Source organism: Chenopodium album, chromosome 26 (assembly GCF_948465745.1).
Source record: "Chenopodium album chromosome 26, dcCheAlbu1.1, whole genome shotgun sequence".
Taxonomy (NCBI): domain Eukaryota; kingdom Viridiplantae; phylum Streptophyta; class Magnoliopsida; order Caryophyllales; family Amaranthaceae; genus Chenopodium; species Chenopodium album.
The window spans coordinates 10426561-10447019 of NC_137859.1; the positions used below are offsets into that span (position 1 = coordinate 10426561).

Sequence of the window (20459 nt, forward strand, 5' to 3'; positions counted from 1 at the left end):
AATATTATCCCTTTTATTTATATGCAATAAGAACCCAAAATAATAAACTAATACTTCGTATTGCTTTGTGTTTTCTCAAAAAAAATATCAACCCAAAATACACAATGTGGGGTTTGACTTTCTCCCAAAAAAAAAAAAAAAAAAAAAAAAAAAACAACCATGTGCCACTAAATCTACATATGTTTTTTTTGTTGCAAACTAAGTCTACATATATCGATATAAGAGTCTTGTCAAAAAAAAAGAGCAAAGTAGCGACTTAAAACTTGCAATATCCAAAACAAAACTAGTTAAATACGAAGTACGTATAAAGGCGAACCAAAACCATGTATATAGTTATAAATCATGTAATCAACAGTTATATACATTCCAAAAACCTCAATCATTTCAAAACCAATACAATATCAAACCAGAGTATGATTCGGAAAGAATAATTTAATATTAACACCAGAAGAAAAAATATTCATTAAATCTCTTTCCACACACCATACCCTCCACCCTGCTTGTAACAGACGAGGGTGAACACCAAAAACTACATTTCTAAAACTAATAAGTGCCACAAATGAATACCCACACACGGACACCACGATGCATTTTTCACACCATTTACAGAATACACAACAATGAATTTGGAACTACCAAGACCCTCCATAATAACATCATTGGCCAGCATCTATTGGAGTCCCTGTTCTAGCTTGGGAGATGCGGTTAGCATAAATTGTCACCAAACGCAATTGGGTACTGTTAAGTCCCTCGAGATATGGCAGGAATGCTTTCCCAAGCATGATATAAATGTCAACCAGACAAAATACAACTGTCTGCAAAAAAGGAAAAAAAAAAAAAAAAAAAAAAAAACACAACAAAAAAACAAAAACAAAAGAACAATCAGTAGGAAAGATATAAACTATCAGAAAAAAAATCAGATCCAAACCAACTACTGTGGGTAAAATAATGGAGTAATAATGTAATTGTTTCTTTTTTGCCAAGGTACCAAAGTGTTCTTTAAAATTGACTTGTTACCTATGACTCAGTGTCCTCTAATATTCCGATCATGGAACAATATAGCCTAGTTCAGCTCGCAAGCTACTAAGTTCATCACAGAACTTTAATTTGATTCAAAAGGCTAAGCTGGCTTATATTTTTTAGCACTTAGTAGTAGTTTCGATATTAATTTTGACGTCCAAATCATGTTTAAGCTTTATAAACTTGTGAGATATTATATAAAAAAGGTATTTCTTTGGTTTTCATTCTTGAACTCAATTCTTCTTTACAGGCAACTAAACTTCAAGTTTATAAGATCCAACAAAGTTCAAACTTGGATGTAATCCCACAATACTAGTTCTGACATAAAGTACAACAGTTACCTTGCGCACGTCAGCACTCTGATTCCCAAATGCATCAAACAGAGCTGGCAAGAAAGACGGCAACTGATTCATCAATTCCTCTTGAGACAACCTGCCCACAAGCTGAAGGAAGAAAATATACTGACATCATTTATTCGAAAAACGTGAAAGCCAAAAGGCCACATGTAACAGTCCTATTTGAAAAGTAGCCAGCCAACATTGAGTAGAAGCAAGATAGCAAACAAATCCAGACAGATTAATGTGGTTATGTAAAAGAGTAATACCTCATTCCTGAGTCAAATCTCTCATGAATTCTAAATTTTGACCAACATTAACCCAGAACTGAGCTAACCCATCATGTTCAGCTATACTTGATTTATACAGTATCTAATATGAAAGCAATCGAATAATAATCACACAAAAATTTTAGTTCATAGTGGAACCCTTCTCCAATGTACTTATTTTCTCACATCATTTTTCAAGCAAGAACCCACAGGAGAAGACAATCTCAGTTAAAAAGAGACTACAATGATTAATAAACTTTTTTTGGAATGAATTTTGATTTATAGTGAGCATTGAATTTATGTAACTGCACAAAAGTTTTAAAAAAGCGGGTTTACAATAATTAGTGTGTGGCGGACAAGAGGAAACTTACCCCTACTTCATACGTGTGCAAATTTACTCACCCAAAAATAAAAATTAATACTCTTATGTATCTTTTCTCTTTCCTCATTTCATTTCTTTTTCTTTTGGCTACCATCTTTCTCTCTCTTCTGGTTTTTCCACTCTCCTCTCTACTCAATTTTATCTCTAGTGATTCAAGCATGTAGAAACAATCTTCTTTCGAGTATCAAGTTTATTTCCTCAATTATTTGTGTTTTATCTTAGTTTGATGTAATTTAATTCTTGCCTTTTGTTTTTAAATTCCTTAACCGATTTGTTTCTTCAATTTTCAACAAATTTGCAAATTAGTTGCTACTCGTAAACACGATGAAGAAAACTCCCAATCTACCTTGCTGAAGATGATCTACATGCATTTATTCAAGTTTGAAAATTTGGAATTTGTTGCTCTAGTGTGTGTGTGTGTGTGTGTAATACTGTTTACGTTGTTTAATTTTTTAATTTTCAAGCTCTGTTTTGCATTGTTAGTTTGATTTTAGTAATTTCCATGTTAATGTACTCTTATTAATATGAGCCACTTTTGTAAAAATATGGGTACTTTTTGTGGGTAAAAAGGGTAACTTTTATGCATGAAAAAGGGTACCTTTTGTGGGTCACTTATGTGAAAAAAAAAGGGGGTCATTTTTGTGAAAAAAAAGGTCACTTTTGTGACAAAAAAAAAGGTCACTTTCCGCAAAATGTTCGATGTACAATAAAATTATTGTAAACCGGGGACATGCAAAAGTTTTTGAAATAACTGAGCCTTATGCAATCTTGAACCCAGATTTAGTCCCTAAGGGCAATATCCTAAGTGTGAGGGTACTGTTGTAGTGGTGATTGCAGTTACCTAACATTCATTCCAAGTTTCTATTGTCCTTCAAAAGAGCAGGTTGAAGAGAGGACATCATATATAGGCAGGATGAAGAGAGGACATCAAAATATAGGTCAAACAGTCAGAAAACAAGTAATGGCAAGATTGCACAAAACCCAAAATTCAATATCCAACCATACTTTTTACTTTTTTAGTAAGTGAATTTTGTGCATCAAATAGAAGATAGACAGCAACAAATACCTTGGTCAAACAATTTATGGAAGCAACAAGAGTCTTCTCATCCTCTGCAACCAACAGAGGAACAATCACCTGCAGAGTTGACAAAAAAGAGCATCACAAAGAATGCAAGAAATATTTGAAACTTCAGTGGGAGAGCAGATACAAATCTTGCTACTTACACTCAAGCATCTAAATGGGTCGTACTGGGCCAACAACGTAGTCAAGCAGTTCTCTGCTTCATTAGCAACCTGAATATGAAGGTATATTGTTAGACTTGAAAAATAATTATAACTAGACATGATCAATGGACAATTCCTGGCTAAATTGAGCCAATCCACAGAGCCAGGCAAGATAGGCATTTTTTGTCCACAAGGCTTAAGCCAGGCCCACTAGGGAAGGCTTGGCCAGATAAGATCCCGGCCATCCTACATCGATTGCTGGGACAACAAAATATTATTTTTCATAAAAAAAAATACAATTTTAATGATTTCCCACAGAATGTGGTGACCAGCTAGTCCTCTCTGGGGGCAGGTTTGTGATTCCACAAGCCCAAGGGTTGGCTAGGACTGGCAAGTGCAGTGAGACAAGCAATTACAGCCCATGCAGGGCAGCTCATTATGTCTAACAAATTCTCAAATAAAATAAAATAAAATTTTTGTAAAAAAAAAAACATTAATTTACCTTGGGAGCAGTATCCTTTGAAACATGAAGCAGCTTTTCCATTACAATTTCAACAGATTCTTCCATGGCTTCTTTCTGGATTTTGGAGTCAAGTGGCAATCAACATGTTAAAAGTAAGATATGTCTTGGAAAGTAACCATAGTCCATTGGGAGCAAATAGTATATTGACAAAGTGAACAGCTCACCTGATTTCTTAGCATTTCAGCAATCAGCAATAGTACAAGTTCTTTAACAGAAGATTCAGGATCATCTAATACCTCAAGTACAGCAGTTAAAATCTGATTGAAGTACTGCAAAACAGGAAGCAACAGTACTTAGCATACCCTTCACACTTTCAATATCAACTAAAACAATTCTCTATTTGTTTTAACTAAAGGCAAATACAAAAGATTACCTTTCAGAACCACTATACATGTCAATAGAAGAATGCCCATACATAATTAAGATGCTATACATGTCAATTGAGATTCAAAAATGAAAAGAAACTTTTTTTTTTTTACATTGAACCTCAAACTTACGAAATTTCCCAAAATAGAGATAAGGGGGAAATCTAAGTGGAACAGAGATGGTAAAAGTCCATCCATATTAGCAGAAGCAAAATGACGAACAATAAGAGAAAAGGGGGAGGAAGCATCAAAGGAAAGAGGAAGGAAAATATCAAGAGAAGGAAGAGAAGAGATGAAGGGGAAATCTCACTGCATTATGAGCAGAGCATGCAAAATCAAGTGAACAACATGAAAGAAAAAAAGTGAAGCCGATGCCACATCAAAGAATCCCCCAGTTGTCTAAAAAATTTTTTTCCTTAGACCAGATGTATTCATCTTCAAATCAAATACTTTTATCCAGCTAAACACAATTTTCATTTCCAGGTTATTTTTTCAGCAAGAATATTTAATTTCTACATTTTTTAAAATAGTTTCATGCTATGGAGCTTAAAGGAGAACTCTTCTAACTTTTGACAGCACAAACTCTTAAATGAAGGCCAGTACAAGCATACAACAGGCCCATGATCCTTATCTGGTTATCTTAGTCAAATTTACATGAATTCACATTGGAACATTGGCTGCACTGCACATAGTGACAATGAAAAGAGCCATGCGAAATTTAGATGAAAATCACAAATTCCCAGCTTACCAAAATATAGGAAAGAGCATATAAAACTAACTCAAGAATATAACAACGCAACAGATACAATTGATGTCAAGGGTTCTGTGATAAGTAACATAAAATCCTTACCATCTGGATGGGAAACATCATGATGTACCTAAATGCGATTATACAGAGTACTCAACAAGTCAACAATAGTAACACATGAATGTAGAACCCATCTTCAATGTTATCAAAGAGTTATATCATCAGGGTTGGAAATTGCGGAGAAGGTGATAAGTTAGTCCAAGTATACCTTGCTCCACATGGAGGAATCATTTGATACAGATGCTTCGATCAATTGATGAATTGCACTTTGCCTGCTGTCGGCGGAGCTTCCTTCATTCCCGTTGCAAATCTGTAAGAAAAAATGACCAAATAATTAATCATGAAACCTGTTCCGTTCATCTCTTGCACAAGAGGATCATCTAGGGCTCTAAGCTAAGGAGGAGACAATAGAATGCAAAATAAAATAAAAAAAGCCCATGAAGAAAGATACCCCATTGCAGCTCCAGGTGAATGTGTAAAAGGCTAACAACTTATTTTCAAGAGGACCGCATTATTAATGTTCTGTGTTTTCTCTAACCCTTTTAGCCCAGTTTGAATTATGCAAGCACAATTTATGATTTAGATTTCTAGACAAGGAAAACCACAAAAGAGAAGCAAAGCAATATTATAAACAAAGGACATTGAACTCACTGAGTGAAGAATTTGAGGAATGCTCAGACCAGATTCTGAACTGGAGGCAATCTTCAACACTCCAGGTTTAGTATGGTCTGTAGCCAAATCATCTGAAAAACCATTTTCATGTTGCAATTCTGCGCTGGCCCCAATACTGTCCGAACTCTTTTTAAGTCCATTAGTGTCCATACGTGGAGTGGACAAAACACCTGGATTGTCACTACTGTCCACATTTTCCATTCGACTGGCCCAATATCCTACACTTTCACCACTGTTATTACCCATATACTTATCTTTAATTCTTGAATCTAGCATCTCGTGACCAGATCCACTGTCATGACTCTCGTACAGGTTAGCATGCGATTCATCAGTAGTAGCGTGATTGGTACGACCACTTGAGTATGTTGAATCCAGCATTGGATTCCATTTCCTGCCTCCATCACTGTCAGGGGAATTAGCAGAATATCTTCCAAAATAGCTCGTTTTCTTAGATACTCCCATATAGCCCTCTTCAGAAGACGTCCCCACAACATCAGATGGATCATAAGCAGCCTTCGAACGCTGTCTCTCTTTCTTGCTTTGCAAAAAGTTCATCAAATCCACTTCTATACGAGGTGTATACTGCTTCAGAGCTCGCCTCAATGAATTTTGCTCTTCAACAGATAAGCTTAGGATAAAATTCAATACATTTGTGGGATCATAGTGGGTATAGACTGATATAAAACACGAAATAGCAGCCTCCTTAAGTTTAGTATTTTTATCATGAACTAGAGGTGTCAATTTTGCAAGCCACAACTTCAATATGCCAATGTTACCAGCACCTTCAGATGTAACAGAATTCTTATTAAAAGAGCCAATTGCAAATTCAATAACAGCCAATTTTGCTTTAGGTGATCGCTGTTCATCCAGTGAACGAAGCAATGCAGGCAACAAAGAATCCACCCCATAGGTTTTGCCCACAATATCCAATGTTGTCGAGCAAGGCTGACGAACTACCTCTTTTGGATCAATCAACCGGGAGAACACATGTGGCAAAATCCTTTCCATGTAACTTTCAAAAGGTCTTCTACAAGCGGGAATTATCTCTGCGAGAGTTAAAAGAGCAGCCTGGGCAACCTTATGATGAGGATCATCCAGATGCTTAAAAAACAGCTTCATCACCTTTTCAAAATTTTGAACAATGTCCTGAATACCGCTTGGGCCTTGCTGCAGCAGAGATCGTATATAGTTGAAAGCAGCAACTCTAGCACACCAGTCAGAGCTTGGACTTAGTCCCTCACCTAGAGCCTCATGAAGAGAAGCTGGGCCTTCCACAAAACTTGGTGTTTCCCCAAGAGGAAGATGGCTGTCATCAAAACTTCTCCTCCTGCTTGAAGATGTACTCCTACCTGTGACATTTTTTCTTGATAGTGGTCTCTGAAAATTCGGAACATAACTTGAATCTCTAAAAGTTGTTTCTCTATAAGGTGTATCGGCATATTGCCTATCCATGTGTGAGTTCATGTATCTTCTAGAATCTCTGATGTCAGCTTGCTCTTCAGTAAAGCTTCTCTCGTGTGCTCTTTCTGAAGCTCTCTTTGCTGAGTATGACATCAATGTTGATGATGGCTCATTCATGAGACCACTACGATATGATAATTTACCAGCATCTTTCGAAGCATGCAAATGAGAATACATGTCAGAATGAGCCATGCCACCATTGCAGTTTTTATTTCCAGTGACTGATGACAACTTTGAATCCAATGATAAGCTTGTTACTTGATTTGAAGCAGGAACGGCAAGGGGATATGGAGGATCACGAGACGAAGGAGGGTCAACTCCTGCACTAGGGGCAATAAAAGAAAAATTTACCCTTTCTCAATGTAGTTCCAAAAATATTTCTTAAAAAATACAGGTTTTACTGTAGTTCTAACAACATATTTTCCAAATAAAATTAGTAAACAAAACACAAAGTAAATAGAAAAGAAGTTATCCATACCTAGATCAAGGCTAGAAGATCTAATAGTTGACGAATTATGTTTTGAAGACAAATCTAGACCTCTAAGCAAACTTTCAATTGCCGAAACTTTCTCTTTGCTGGAATTCAGTACACTTTCCAGGCTACGGTCAGACCCTTTATCAAGAGACTTTGATTGAGACAAAAGCATCCCAGAAGAAACTGATGCTCTAGAGGATAGAGTTGCAGTCTTGTCCATTGCAACAATAGCAGAAGTACCGTAACCAGGCATATTTAAAGAAGCAGATGACTGAAGTGTATTTGGCACATTTCTTTCGCGAACAGAAGGAGATGCATGCCTTCTATGTAAACCCCCATCTTCTTCATTAATTATCTAAAACAAAAACCAACTTCAATTTGCTAAGAAACAAAGGGAAAAGCAGGAATAACCATTGTCTTCAATATCCAACCAATAACAAAGACAGATGAGTTCCCAAACGTAGGAGAAATAGACCCTACCCTCTGTATAACAGGATCAAAAGATTGAAATAGCCTTCTAGAACGATCAGGCCAGGTTTTCGCAAACATTCTATAGCAAGCCCTTGCAGTTGTTCGTACCTAAAACAAAAACATATTAGTTATGAGAATAAACATACTTGAAACAACATTTGACTAGGCAATTTCCTTTCCCACATATATCATGATCTAACAGTAAAGACAGTCCTAAATTTATAACTTATTTCTGTTCAGTTTGTCCTTGGTACTGTGGGATGGTCGAAATATTCCATATATTAATACCAGGATTGTCACCTCTGAATGTTTGACCATCCTGCAGATGGTATTATCATAGAAAAACCAGTTTAACCATGTAAAAAATAGATGCATACATCGAAAAAAGGTTACAGCCCAAAATTTATGAAGTGTTAATGAGATTAAAGTTGCCGAGAATATTCAAATGTCCTTTACTCCCTCCGTGTTTTAATAAGTGTTACACTTACCAAATCCGGCCGTGTTTTAATAAGTGTTACAACTTCCTTTTATGGCAAAAAGCTACATTAAAATATTATATCTCTCTCCTCTCATGGTCCCCACCCAAACCCACTATTACTTTTTTTATTATATCTTTCCTCTCACATTCATTACTTTTCAATATACTATTAACCCCACTATCTTTATTTTACAATTTTTTAATACTCCAAACCCCCACTTACCTCTTATGTTATTTAAGTCAATTAAATTGCCTATAACTATGTCCCGGTCAAACTGTAACACTTAAAAAAACACGGAGGGAGTATTTATCATTTTCTTTCAGAGAGTAATCAAAGATATACCTCGCTCACAGCATCACCAACACAACGTCTAATCATATCTTCATATAGATCAGCTGCTCGCTGTATTTCAGGTTCATCAGGCCAATGTTCTAGGACTAACAGTGCATAATCACAACACCTACATCAGAGGACGAAAGGATTAACATCAATTCAGAATCTGAAAGTTTTTCAAATTTCACACTTTGATTGCTGAATGCAAACCTGGCACGCAGCGCTGCATTTCGGTCATTCTTAGCACAATCTGCTATTCGAGGAAGTACACGAGCAACTTTGCAGTTACGCAACATCTTGGATCGCAAAGATTGCAACTTGTATCAAAATTTTATACGAAAAAAGAAAAAAATAAAGAGAGTTTAGAAACACTAATCGAGGAATTAGAAAAAGTACCGTCTTAATGCAATTATCAGCAGACTCTGCAATTACGAGCACTGTTATCACAACAAGCTTGAAAAGAACCTACAAACATAATTGCAATGTCAGAGACAGCCAAGTGTAGTGCAACCACAATCATGAACATAAAGAAAACTTTATTTAAAAGAAATAATAAAAAAGTTACTAAATTGAAAAGAAATTACAGGAATAAAATGCTCCGCACAAGCCTCAAAGTCTCCCAGCAACTCCTTTGACAAAAAATTCAATAAATGACAAGCCTGCAGATAGTGAAACAGATTAATAAGAGAAAAACCAGACATTAGACATAACAATCTCTGCAGCTATACAGGAAGAGGAAGAAATGGACAAGACAAATAATGAACTGAAAATTTAGTTGACAACTGGTCAAGCAATCCAGACAACTGGTTTCTTAGATTCACTATTATTAAAAAGCATAGAATCATCAGCCATGAAACCCTGGTGTTATCCCCATAAGAATCCCGCAACTTCAAATTACCCTGCAAGGCTGCAACAGTCATCCATCCAGGAGCAGAATCACTTTTACAGGCACAGTTAGTCAATTGCCAGTGGAGTGTTTGCACAGCATTCTCTGGACAACTGGCAATAATCAAGGCAAGGAAGGAGCAGAGAAATAACCATACCACCCTCCCTTCAATTCTTTCCACGTATTTGACATGCTATTGCTGGGCTCCATCATAATAAATTTCAGGATGCATCGATTTTACTTATGTACAGTGTCCTCGTATCATCTCAACTCAGTCCTTGAAATTTGACAAGATTGGCCACTGGGAACATACCTACTCATTCCTTATCCCTAAATCTGAGTATCATACTCATCAACCACCTCATCATTTCAAAACATCTTCAGACTTGCCCATTTAAAGAAAGTTCATCTCAAATAACATTAGCCAATCCAGAAAGACCAAAATTCAATACTATTCACTTGAGAGTTAAGACCAAAGTTTACTACTATTCACCATTACAGGGAATCCAACATTCCAACCCAATGCCTATCACAATTACAAAGATGAGAAGCAAAACCATCTTTTAATAATAGGCAGCTGCATAGTGCACACATGATTGGCATTCAGCTGGGACATTGATAAGTCTATTTTATATATATATATTTATTCCCCGTCCCACGGTCATATTTGTGCTTATTTGAGCTCTACGGAGCTATTTTTATTACTAATATACGTTTTCTAGTGTTTTTGTAGAGTTAGTATTATTTTGTAGGAATTTGCAGAATTATAATAATTCCCGAGCTTATTGAGCCACTACAAAGATATTGGAGTTAAATCGTATTTTATGACCGTATATTTAAAGCTCAAGACCGAGTTAAAGAAATTTGGTTCGGTGATTAAGGGCTCGATTAAGTGAGTAGGCTACGAAGAAATTATAGCATGGACCAAGTAATGAGGAGAGGAAATTGGGCCAATTTGAATGAAGCCCGAAGTTACAAATTGGTGTGAATTAGCGGGCCCGATCGGGCGAGACATCTTATTCCTAAATAGCTGATGTCGGTTTCGTGGGCCTTACTCTAGCAATTTTGATGTCGGTTTCGTGGGTCATTATAAATGCCCAAGGTTTACGCAGCTTGAGGGGATTAGTTTTTTGGAAGATAGTTCTAGTTCTTGCTTTTCTTTATTATTAGTTTTGTTTCTTGAATTATAATTAGTGGCAGCTTTTATAATTTTGTTTTCTTTTAGATTAATTCTTTAATTTAGTTCTTAAGCTTTTGTCAGACTTATTAGTTTGTTTTGGTTTTGTAATTTCCACTTACTTTGTTTTCTTGATTTCCGATTTTCGTTCTTATACTTTTCTAATGTTTTATCTTGTGTTAACTTTAGTTTAATTTTATTGTTTTATTATTGCTTTCATTATTCTTGCTTTTATTATGCTTAGTTTAATCGCTTTGATTAGTTTAGTTTTAATTATGCAAGAGTAGTTTAATTCTAGGGTTTATGGGGATCCATAAATAATATGATGGGATGATTTATTATTGTTGATTTTCAATGCTTAATTAGTTTCCTATTGATTGATTTAATGCTATACAATTAGATTAGCGCTGGTCTAATTGTATGAGTTATGCAATATTGATTCGAGATTCGAGAGATGAGAATTGATATTTTAGGCCTAGTTTCAATAGGCAGGTTAATTTATAAATGGTTAAGTCGAGATTCGAGAGATGAGATTTAATACCGGTAGATTAATTCTGTGATTGTAATACGTAGCGAAAGCCCTTTATAATCTGGTTAATTAATGCATTGATGATTGATTATTATGTTTTACCCTGGAATATTGTTTATTGGTGAACCTATGCCCTAAGCCTTTTAATATTTGATTTCTCCCTACTTTATTTTCCCTACTCATATTCTTCGTAGTATAGTCTTTAATTACACAACATTGGTTACCCTGATAATTTAGATTATAATAATTAATTAGTAATAGAAAGACTAGTTTCCCTGTGGATTCGACCCTACTTCCCTATCTGCATTAGTTAGAGGACTTAGGTAATACTTTTGATTAGGGGATACGACTTTACCCTGTCAGACATTTAAGTAAGGAAAAAGAAAACAGGCTGCAGAAATATAAAAACTGGTACCAAGACAATTATGAGGTTGAATGTAGTTCTAATACAGCTGAACTACTAAGGGAAATTCTTTTAAGGCATGGAAAACGGTCCACCAGGAAGCCTCACACCTTTGAAAAGTAGAAGAGAGGCAATATTCTACTATAAGACCATAAACTGCTTGCATGAACATACTAGCTAATATGGTCCGAAAGAAGCAACTCAACAAAATTTTGAATTCAAATGGAAAAATAGAGCAAACTACACTAGAGTTAAGAAAGAAGATAAAGCAGAACAAAAAGCAACCCAGCAACAAAGTATTCACAAGATCAATAATTTATAGGGAGACAACATACTTGCTTAACTATGCTTGACCTACGATCGGAAAGCTGTGTGCTCAAAGGACCAATAAGTTGCTTTAGCAATCCCCGGAAACATGGGTAATCAGCAGCACCTGAACAAGATATATTACAGAAAAACTTAGCTCTAGACATATCTACAATTATAACTATCTCACAAACACAGTGACAAGGTTGAAGCATATATTATAACATAGTGTTTGGTAATTTAGATTTGATTTGATATCTTTGGATTCAATTCCAGAATTCGAAATGGTGAAATTGAATTTCAAAACAATTGTATAGAAAATTCTAATAATTTCAATTTCACCCTATTGTTTGAGAAATATGTAGAATTTCATGTCTAACAAAGTTAAAAATTCCACGGTTGTTGGAGTGCTAAGATGAATCATAACTATCATTAGACTTCACCAATGCCACTATCAGATGTTATGCCTAAATTGCTACTAATGTTGGAGTAGAAGCAAAGGTGGGAGAGGCGAGTGGAAGGAATAATTTAATGGAGTGCGGGAGAGTGACTGAAACGATTATAAATTTATAAGAGGAGAAATTATGAGAAGGCAAAAGTAATTGGTGGAGAAGGGAAAGAATCGTCGAGGGAAGAAGGATGATGGGGTATAATGGAGTTGAGAAAGTAATGACGACGCTATAAATGATCATATTCATGAATAAAAACCATGAAAATCGAGCAGTATTATGAAACAAACCAAGAAAATTGAACATAAAAGTGAAAATTTAAAGGAAATCAATCTTGCTATGATGGAAGCTGAGGAGAAAGAAAGGATAGGACTAATGAGAGAGCAAAAGGGTTGGGACTAAAAGGTGTCATGAATAGAATAGAGGAGAGAGAGAAGTGGAAATCTAAATTGGATTTCAAAATTCTAAGAATCATGTTGGATTTCATTTCTAATGATCTGGCTGGTTTTTAAAACGATGGCTGGTTTTTAAAACGACATGGAAATGGACCCAATCCAAATTCTTAGAGAATCCAAACAAGTCACTTGACCCAATCCAGAAATTGAAATGAATTCTATGTCCCCAAACAGGCCATAAGACTAATTCTACTCTATCCATTGTTTCAACAAACAAAAATGCAAGAAAGCTGTTCGTAGTCTTTGTACAGTCATCACAAGACAGATTATAGCATCTACATCACATAAGTAATACTCCCTCCGTCCCATAATCAAGTGCATGTTGGGTATCCCAAAAGTTAGTGCATGTTTCTAAAACTCTCAATCCACAAACTTTTTTACCTTTCCCATATTAAATTCTCCTACATATCCATAAATTTCTGTGCTATTAAATGCTTTTTAACATATCCCATACAAAATACACATGTATCCAAAATGTCATTACTTACTTTTTACCTTTTCCATATAAATATCCCGTACTATCAAGAATACTATATACTCCCTCCATTCTTCTTTATTCCCATGAAATATTAGAAATGGGCACTTAATAATGGGACGAAAGGAAGTATTAAAAAAGGATAAGAACATGCCTTAGGATAGACTAAGAACATAAACTGGTTGGGAGATCAGTGTAAAAACTTCCTAGCATGGGTAGGCAGCAAGAGGGAGATAAAGGGCATATGTAGTTAAAAAGTATTAGTTAAGATACTAAGTCTAATCGTCAAAACCCACTGCACCATGCTATAATTCCTCAATCTAAGCCCTGTTCCCCTCACCTGATATTTACGGAATATAATTTTTTTTTTTAACCGGCTTTAATTATTTTTAATGAAATTTAATGAGTATCTCTCAATCTAAATTTTTTTTCCTGAAATTAAATTATTTTTACTAATTAAAACTTAAGGATTCACCATTACATTTATCTTCACTGTAACTTAACTAATTCTATATTTATCAAACATTACTTATTATTACTAAACATTAAATATTAAATTGAAGAGAACATGGCCTTATTCAGACATGCCAGTAGCAGAATTAAAGACCAGACCAAAATAGGAGATCACAATTTACGAGAAGTAAAACAGTTTTTGGTACACATGATAACAGAAAATAGAGAGGAAACCTCCAATTACAAGGCCTTCAAATCTCTGCATGGCTGCAATACGGTGAGACCAATCTTTTTCTGGTACAAGTGTCGAAGCGATTTTCTCAAATTCCCTGATTAGCTCCTTTTCTGAGTAAACTTTCACAGGGTCTACTGGCTTTTCAGTAACATCTCCATCAGCTGCAAACCAAAAAAACGAATCAAGGTTTTGCCAAAAGGATGCTAGGAGCCTAGGAATTCCTTTAACTATCGAGAATGATGCTGAAGAAATGACAATTAAAAGAGCTACATACACAAGCAACATACAAGTGCTTGTCAAAAATGTTCAAAATAAGCTATTCTTGGTTAGTTGTTTCGAACTTAAAGATAAATAAAAACAAAATGTCAACACACACAAAATACTGTAAAAGCTTTCCACATCTACATATATAAATTTAAGGGAATAGAGTCCAAAACTGAGATAGTTGAACAAGCTAACCTCCGAATAAAGACGTTTCACGAGAAGAATTTTTCGCTTTGGGACTGTTGCGCTTGGGATTATGATTAGTAACCTTATGCTCATTAACAATACTACTACTAACAGCGCCATCAGAAGAACGGGGCTTTGGTTCAATCCTCTCCAACCTCGCATTAATATCTTTTACCTGCAACCCGAATACCAAAAAAAATGATAAGAAGATACAAAACTGAAAAACAAAGTTCAATGGTGAAGACCACAGACTTTACATCATAATCAAGGAGAGAATGAAATCTTAGCAATTTACAAATTTAACAAGCCATTCTAAAAGAAATATCTCGGATAAAAATTAAAAAGAAATTAGATTCAATGACAATACCATATATGATGGAAGCTGATGCCTTTGTAGTTCTTCTTGGAATTGAGGCCCAATCTGCATATACATCTCCTGTAGATAACGAGAGAAAAATGTATTCACTTTAGACATAGGAAACATTTGTGTCGACAAGAATTGAATAGATCGGACTCGGTAAAAATACATAAAAATTATGAGAGCAACCACAAGCGTACTATACTAAACTTGTAATTCTTGCCTTTCCTTTTATTAGGATTCCCTGATGAAGAAAACAGTTTTCCACCCTTCTTGGATGAACAAAGATTATGAAGTTATGGTACTTGCTAAATCAAAGATACCTAAGAATTTGACTAATTCCAAATTAAGATTCTAACAGATGATTTCATTTTGAACTGACTTAAATCTTTGTATGAAAAAGACATACATATACTATTTTAATTTACCAATTTTGTTTCACTACCCACCAGCCACTAGCAGCTTGCTAATATGATAATTGATTTACACCAACACTCAAACAAGCTACAATTACCAGACAGCTATGAAAGCTAATTACCCAATAAATCAGATTTTACAAGTGTAGGAACCATATCCCTCACAATAGTTTTCATTAATACATTTGACAGCTTGTGGGTACACTATTTTGGTCTTAGGCCTCCTAATGGTAGCGGGTCCACATAGAACTAAAACTTGGTTGTTCTCTAAGTTTAAATGAAAATGGGAATTGCTTTTTAAAAATATACCCAGTTATGAGTTAAAATACACGATTAGGTACAAGGCACTTAATCAAGCAATCCTTAAAATTTTAAAATCTCTATATTCAACCTCAAAGCTTTTAAATACTCGAAACCGGCACATGAAGGAATGGTAAAATGAAATGCATGATATATTCTTCCCTTCTTAAACCCTGCCACATTCTTCCAATTGAAAACCATCTTTAGTAAACTATCAAAAAATTTTCTCCTCTCTACCAACTATCAAGGGAAATTCCACTATTTTTTGGCATCTATATTATACCTCTAACAATGACATGTTACTTAATGAGTTACAAGTGACTTGGCATAACATAGTATTAGTTGTCTTCTTGCATAGAAAAAAATAAACACAGGCCCACAAGAATTACACCTAAGGCCTCTCAAAGATTGTCTAACACAACCGCTAAACTACAGTTGAGCCTAACCAATTATCTCATCATATGCTACCCCAAATATGAACTCCCCTCCTCTCTCACAAATCAGCACCATCTATACCTCTTCCATCTTTACAACTCTCTACTACTATGGCAATTTAATCCTTCCAATAATGTTGTGATAAGTATGCGATTCTCCTTTGGATGAAAGTGCATAGCTATGTGATGAGTATTCCATCTACATCTCCACCATTAAATGTTGGCCTTATGTCAATTAGCTATAACCAAGGTATAATAACTAGTTCTTATATAAAAACAGGTCATATTCATTACTCCAAACGACTTATGGAATAAGGCCTAATGTAGATGACCTCAGTCAGCTTGGTGAGCAAAAAGGTTAATTTCCCAAACAAGACCACATCCCACACCATGCCCATAGTTGGCAAAAGTTGATTTGGCTGAAAATTCAGACGAAACTGACCTGAAGAAAATGGATCTAAGCTCTAGAACACAATTATATGACCCAATGACCTGAAATATACAGAAATAAAATTACTCGAAAAAACAGTGGGTCAGACCTGAATAGTGCTAGTCAACACAATGATTTAAGTGCTTTCCTTAGTTCAGTACATTGAATTTAGGTTTAAAATACGGTGATGCAAAGCATAGAGACCCAAGAGACAACAAAAGCTTTTGGAACACCATAAAATTCACAATATACGAGTCATATTATAATTTCTTGGAAATGAACTCAAAGTCAAAATAAACAAATTAAACAAGTAACTATTGCAAGTTTCGCAACTGTAAAACAATAGGGAATAAATTATGCTGATCATATAAATTCACCAACCTCGATGCAGGATATTGCAGCTTCCCTAACACTGTGATTGGGGTCATTCAACATATGCAATATCTGAGAAGGTGCCAAAAATTTTAAATCAGTTATAATTAGTGATAGGAATCAAGACAACTTATTCAACTATAAAGGCAATGCATAGCAAGGTAATCAACAAGCTTACTGGAGGAAGAATGGCCCTTTGGAGAGGGAGCTCCGTAGATGCAAACAAATTCATTGCTGATGTCACTGTGCGAGCAAATTCTTCCCGGACTCTCCAGCTTTTATGCTCCCAAGCATAAGAACCAGCTCTTTCCACAATAATTGTAGGTGACGAAACCTGCAAAATGCACCAGTATGATATGCATTCAATCAGACAGTGATCCAAAGACGTCGTAAAACACCATACAATCACTGAAACGAATCCAGTTACTTCAGTGAAAGAGGACTAAATGCACCAAATACAAACATGTTCACAACAACCATGTATACTTTCCTGACCACTATACTGCTCCAAATCGAGAAATTACAGATTTTTACTTCACACAATCCAGCTTTCTATAGACCACCCCTACTACCACAACACAAAATTACTCCACAATATCGAAAAATAAAAAGTTACATTTTTGTCTAACTAGTGTATCAAAGAATAAAATTACCTTCACATAATTACTAAAATTAAATTATCAGCTACACACAAGGCTTCAATTTGTTCACCTAAACACCAACTATCAAAACTTATTATCCCTGATTTTAACTTATTTTAGCCATAAATAAATTAAACTCAATCAGCTCAACTCAACTTAGATTTATCGCGGCGAAAAATCAAAGACTCTATTAAACAGGAGTACAAATGCAGTCAGGTGATTGCATGAAACAAACAAAAAAAAAAAAAAAAAAAAAAAAAAAAACATCACAAATAAAAAATCAAACCAATTATATAATTAAAATTAAGAATTTCCCCAAATATTTATTAGAATCAGTCAAAATCTCTAATGTTATATAAATAAAAGAAGGAAATCAAAAGATCAACATCGAAGAAAGGATGGTAATAACCTCCATAAGAGTGAGCAAGAGGCGGCGAGCGGCATCGCGAACAGGCTGTTTAGCATCACCAAGACGCTCAACAGTAGCAGGAACAAGAGAATTAAAGTGAATTTTAAAATGGTCGGCAGAAATGACAGCAGCAGAAGCAAGAGCAAGGAGAGAGCCTTGAGAAACTCTGAAATTGTTATCCTTGAGAAGATCTAAGCAAGTATCAACAAGAGAAGTGACTTCGGAAGAAGAAAGAGGTTTTCTGGAAGATTCGAGAAGGTGGTGGAGACGTTCGACGGCAGCCATGCGTTGTTTGGTGTCTTTAGCTCGGGCGAGTTCGAGAGCCTCCTCCATTGTTAGGGTTTGGAGGAGAGGAGAGAGAAAATGGAGCAGATCTGGGAATGTTGTTTGAGGAGAGAGAAAGTGGGAATGGGGGTTAAAGAGTGAGTGGGGGAGTGTTGGTGGTGGTGAGTGAAAAGTGAAGGTGGCTAGATCGACGGGTTGTGACTTGTGAAGTTGGAGTGACAAGGCATAGACGAGGCGAATCTAAATTCTACTACTGTTTGTGGATTACGAGATTATTTTCAACCATTGTTTTCTTCTCAAGGTTATTTTTAATTTTCATTTTTCTACTTGTATTAATTAATTTAATTAACTCACTTATTAATAAGTTCATTTTTCTCTTTGTTGAATTAATTGTTATTTCAAAAAAAAAAAAATTGATGAATAAATTGCTTTTACTCATATTTTATTTGGATCAACTGATTTTTTTGAATTTTAAAAAAAAAATGAACTTGTTTTATTATTTTGAACAAATTTAATTTTGTCTGAAGTTATTTTATTTTATCTGAATTTATCTTTTTTTAAAAAAAATATATTTTCTTTGATTTTTCCAACTTATTTTGTTTGAAATTATTTTACATGATATGAACTTATTTTTCAACTCATAAAATATAAGTATAGTAGGTTAGAACCCGTGCGTTGCACAGTTTATATAAAATATATTTTTATAATTTGTACATTTAAAAAAATGGATAAATTTAAATAAGAGTTATGCACCATGTACAGAAATATTTGTAATTTTAATAATATAATACCTGATCAACGTTGGCTAATACATATTTCAATGTAGGTGTCCATTTATTAGTGTGGGCTATTTACAATTGTTTCATTGTTTTTTAGGATAAATTGATAGATTGTAGTTGTAATGTTGAAGCTTTTAATATTCAAATTTCAAAATTGTTAAATATGGTAGTTCCAAAAAAAAATGACATCATCTTTGCATTTAGATGGAAAAAGATTTAATACGAGAGTGACATGTGGGAAGTGATGACGTCAGCAACGTTTTGTTTTAGTAATAGTTAATAGATAGATAGATTTTATTTGAAATTTTGTATGAACTTGTTTTTATGAAATAAGATAATAGGTGAAAGTAAAATGAAACTAACGATTCTAAGTATTGTTTTCTTTAATTTGTTTTTACCAATTAATTTAATTTCTTACAAGTTCAATAAAACATATATTTTGATAAATTTGGATAATGTTAAATAAATTCAATATTGTAAAATAAGAATTTAGACGTAATAAGCCATATAAATAGAATTTTAAGCAATGTTTACTCTACCTCGAGAATAAAATAGTTTAATTTAGTTTCAATAGGTAAAAGTCGATTGTATTTAGTTAAAATAAGATTTTAGTGGTAAAAATTGAAAAAACCAACAAATACAAAAATGAACAATTAAATTAAGCTCATTAAGGTCTCATTCACTTCATCTTACTGAAATTATTTTTAATGAAGCAAAATTATATTTGCTGAACTTAAATTCATTTTACTGAACTGAAACCATTTTTGTTGTACTGAAATTATTTTTACTGATTTGCTATTATAATTCTTCTTTAAAAAAACTGAATTTTACTGAACTGAACTTATTTTTACTGAACTGAACTTGATTTTACTAAACTGAACATATTTTTACTGAACGGAACTTATTCTTACTGAACCGAACTTATTTTTACTTAATATTATTTTTTTAAGGTGAAGTGAACAAGGCCTAACAAATAATATTGCATAGTTTATATTTAGTGAAAATAAGTTTCAATATGTAAAAGTGAGTTTTTATTCAGTAACAATAATTTCAAATTCAACAAAAAATTAAGTGAACTAAACATGTAATTTTTTTACTTGGTAGAAACGAGAATTTTGGAATGACATAAGCATAAGGTTTTAAAAAAGAGAGTCTTACTAGAATTGAGTAAAGAAAAGGTCAAAGATATGTGAGAACATACCTGTGTGGAAAATAAAAAGATTCATAAAGAACAAATGGAGTATATTGATTCAACTCATAGTCGAATATTACTAATTAGAATGCATTTTTTTATTATTAATACTGCTATATTATTTATCGATCAAGTGATACTAACTAAAGAAATATTCAGATCCACGCATGTGAGACTTGTTATATTCATCATGTCATATAAACGTACG

At 34.3% G+C, this 20459-nt stretch overlaps 1 protein-coding gene across 1 annotated transcript; it reads right to left on the reverse strand.

The window, feature by feature from the left end:
• Positions 1 to 303: 303 nt before the first annotated feature.
• LOC145616115 (CLIP-associated protein-like) lies at positions 304 to 18495 on the reverse strand. Its single transcript, XM_081670822.1, has 21 exons — positions 17996 to 18495; positions 17124 to 17279; positions 16955 to 17017; positions 15003 to 15071; positions 14645 to 14810; positions 14185 to 14346; positions 12148 to 12245; positions 9402 to 9476; positions 9214 to 9282; positions 9028 to 9113; positions 8827 to 8944; positions 8015 to 8113; positions 7538 to 7889; positions 5578 to 7379; positions 5135 to 5236; positions 3918 to 4022; positions 3733 to 3807; positions 3231 to 3299; positions 3073 to 3141; positions 1362 to 1463; positions 304 to 815 (listed from the first exon to the last, which is right to left on the reverse strand). The coding sequence occupies exons 1-21, from the start codon at positions 18326 to 18328 to the stop codon at positions 657 to 659; spliced, it is 4329 nt and encodes a 1442-aa protein (XP_081526948.1). The 5' UTR covers positions 18329 to 18495; the 3' UTR covers positions 304 to 656.
• Between the last annotated feature and the right edge of the window lie 1964 nt (positions 18496 to 20459).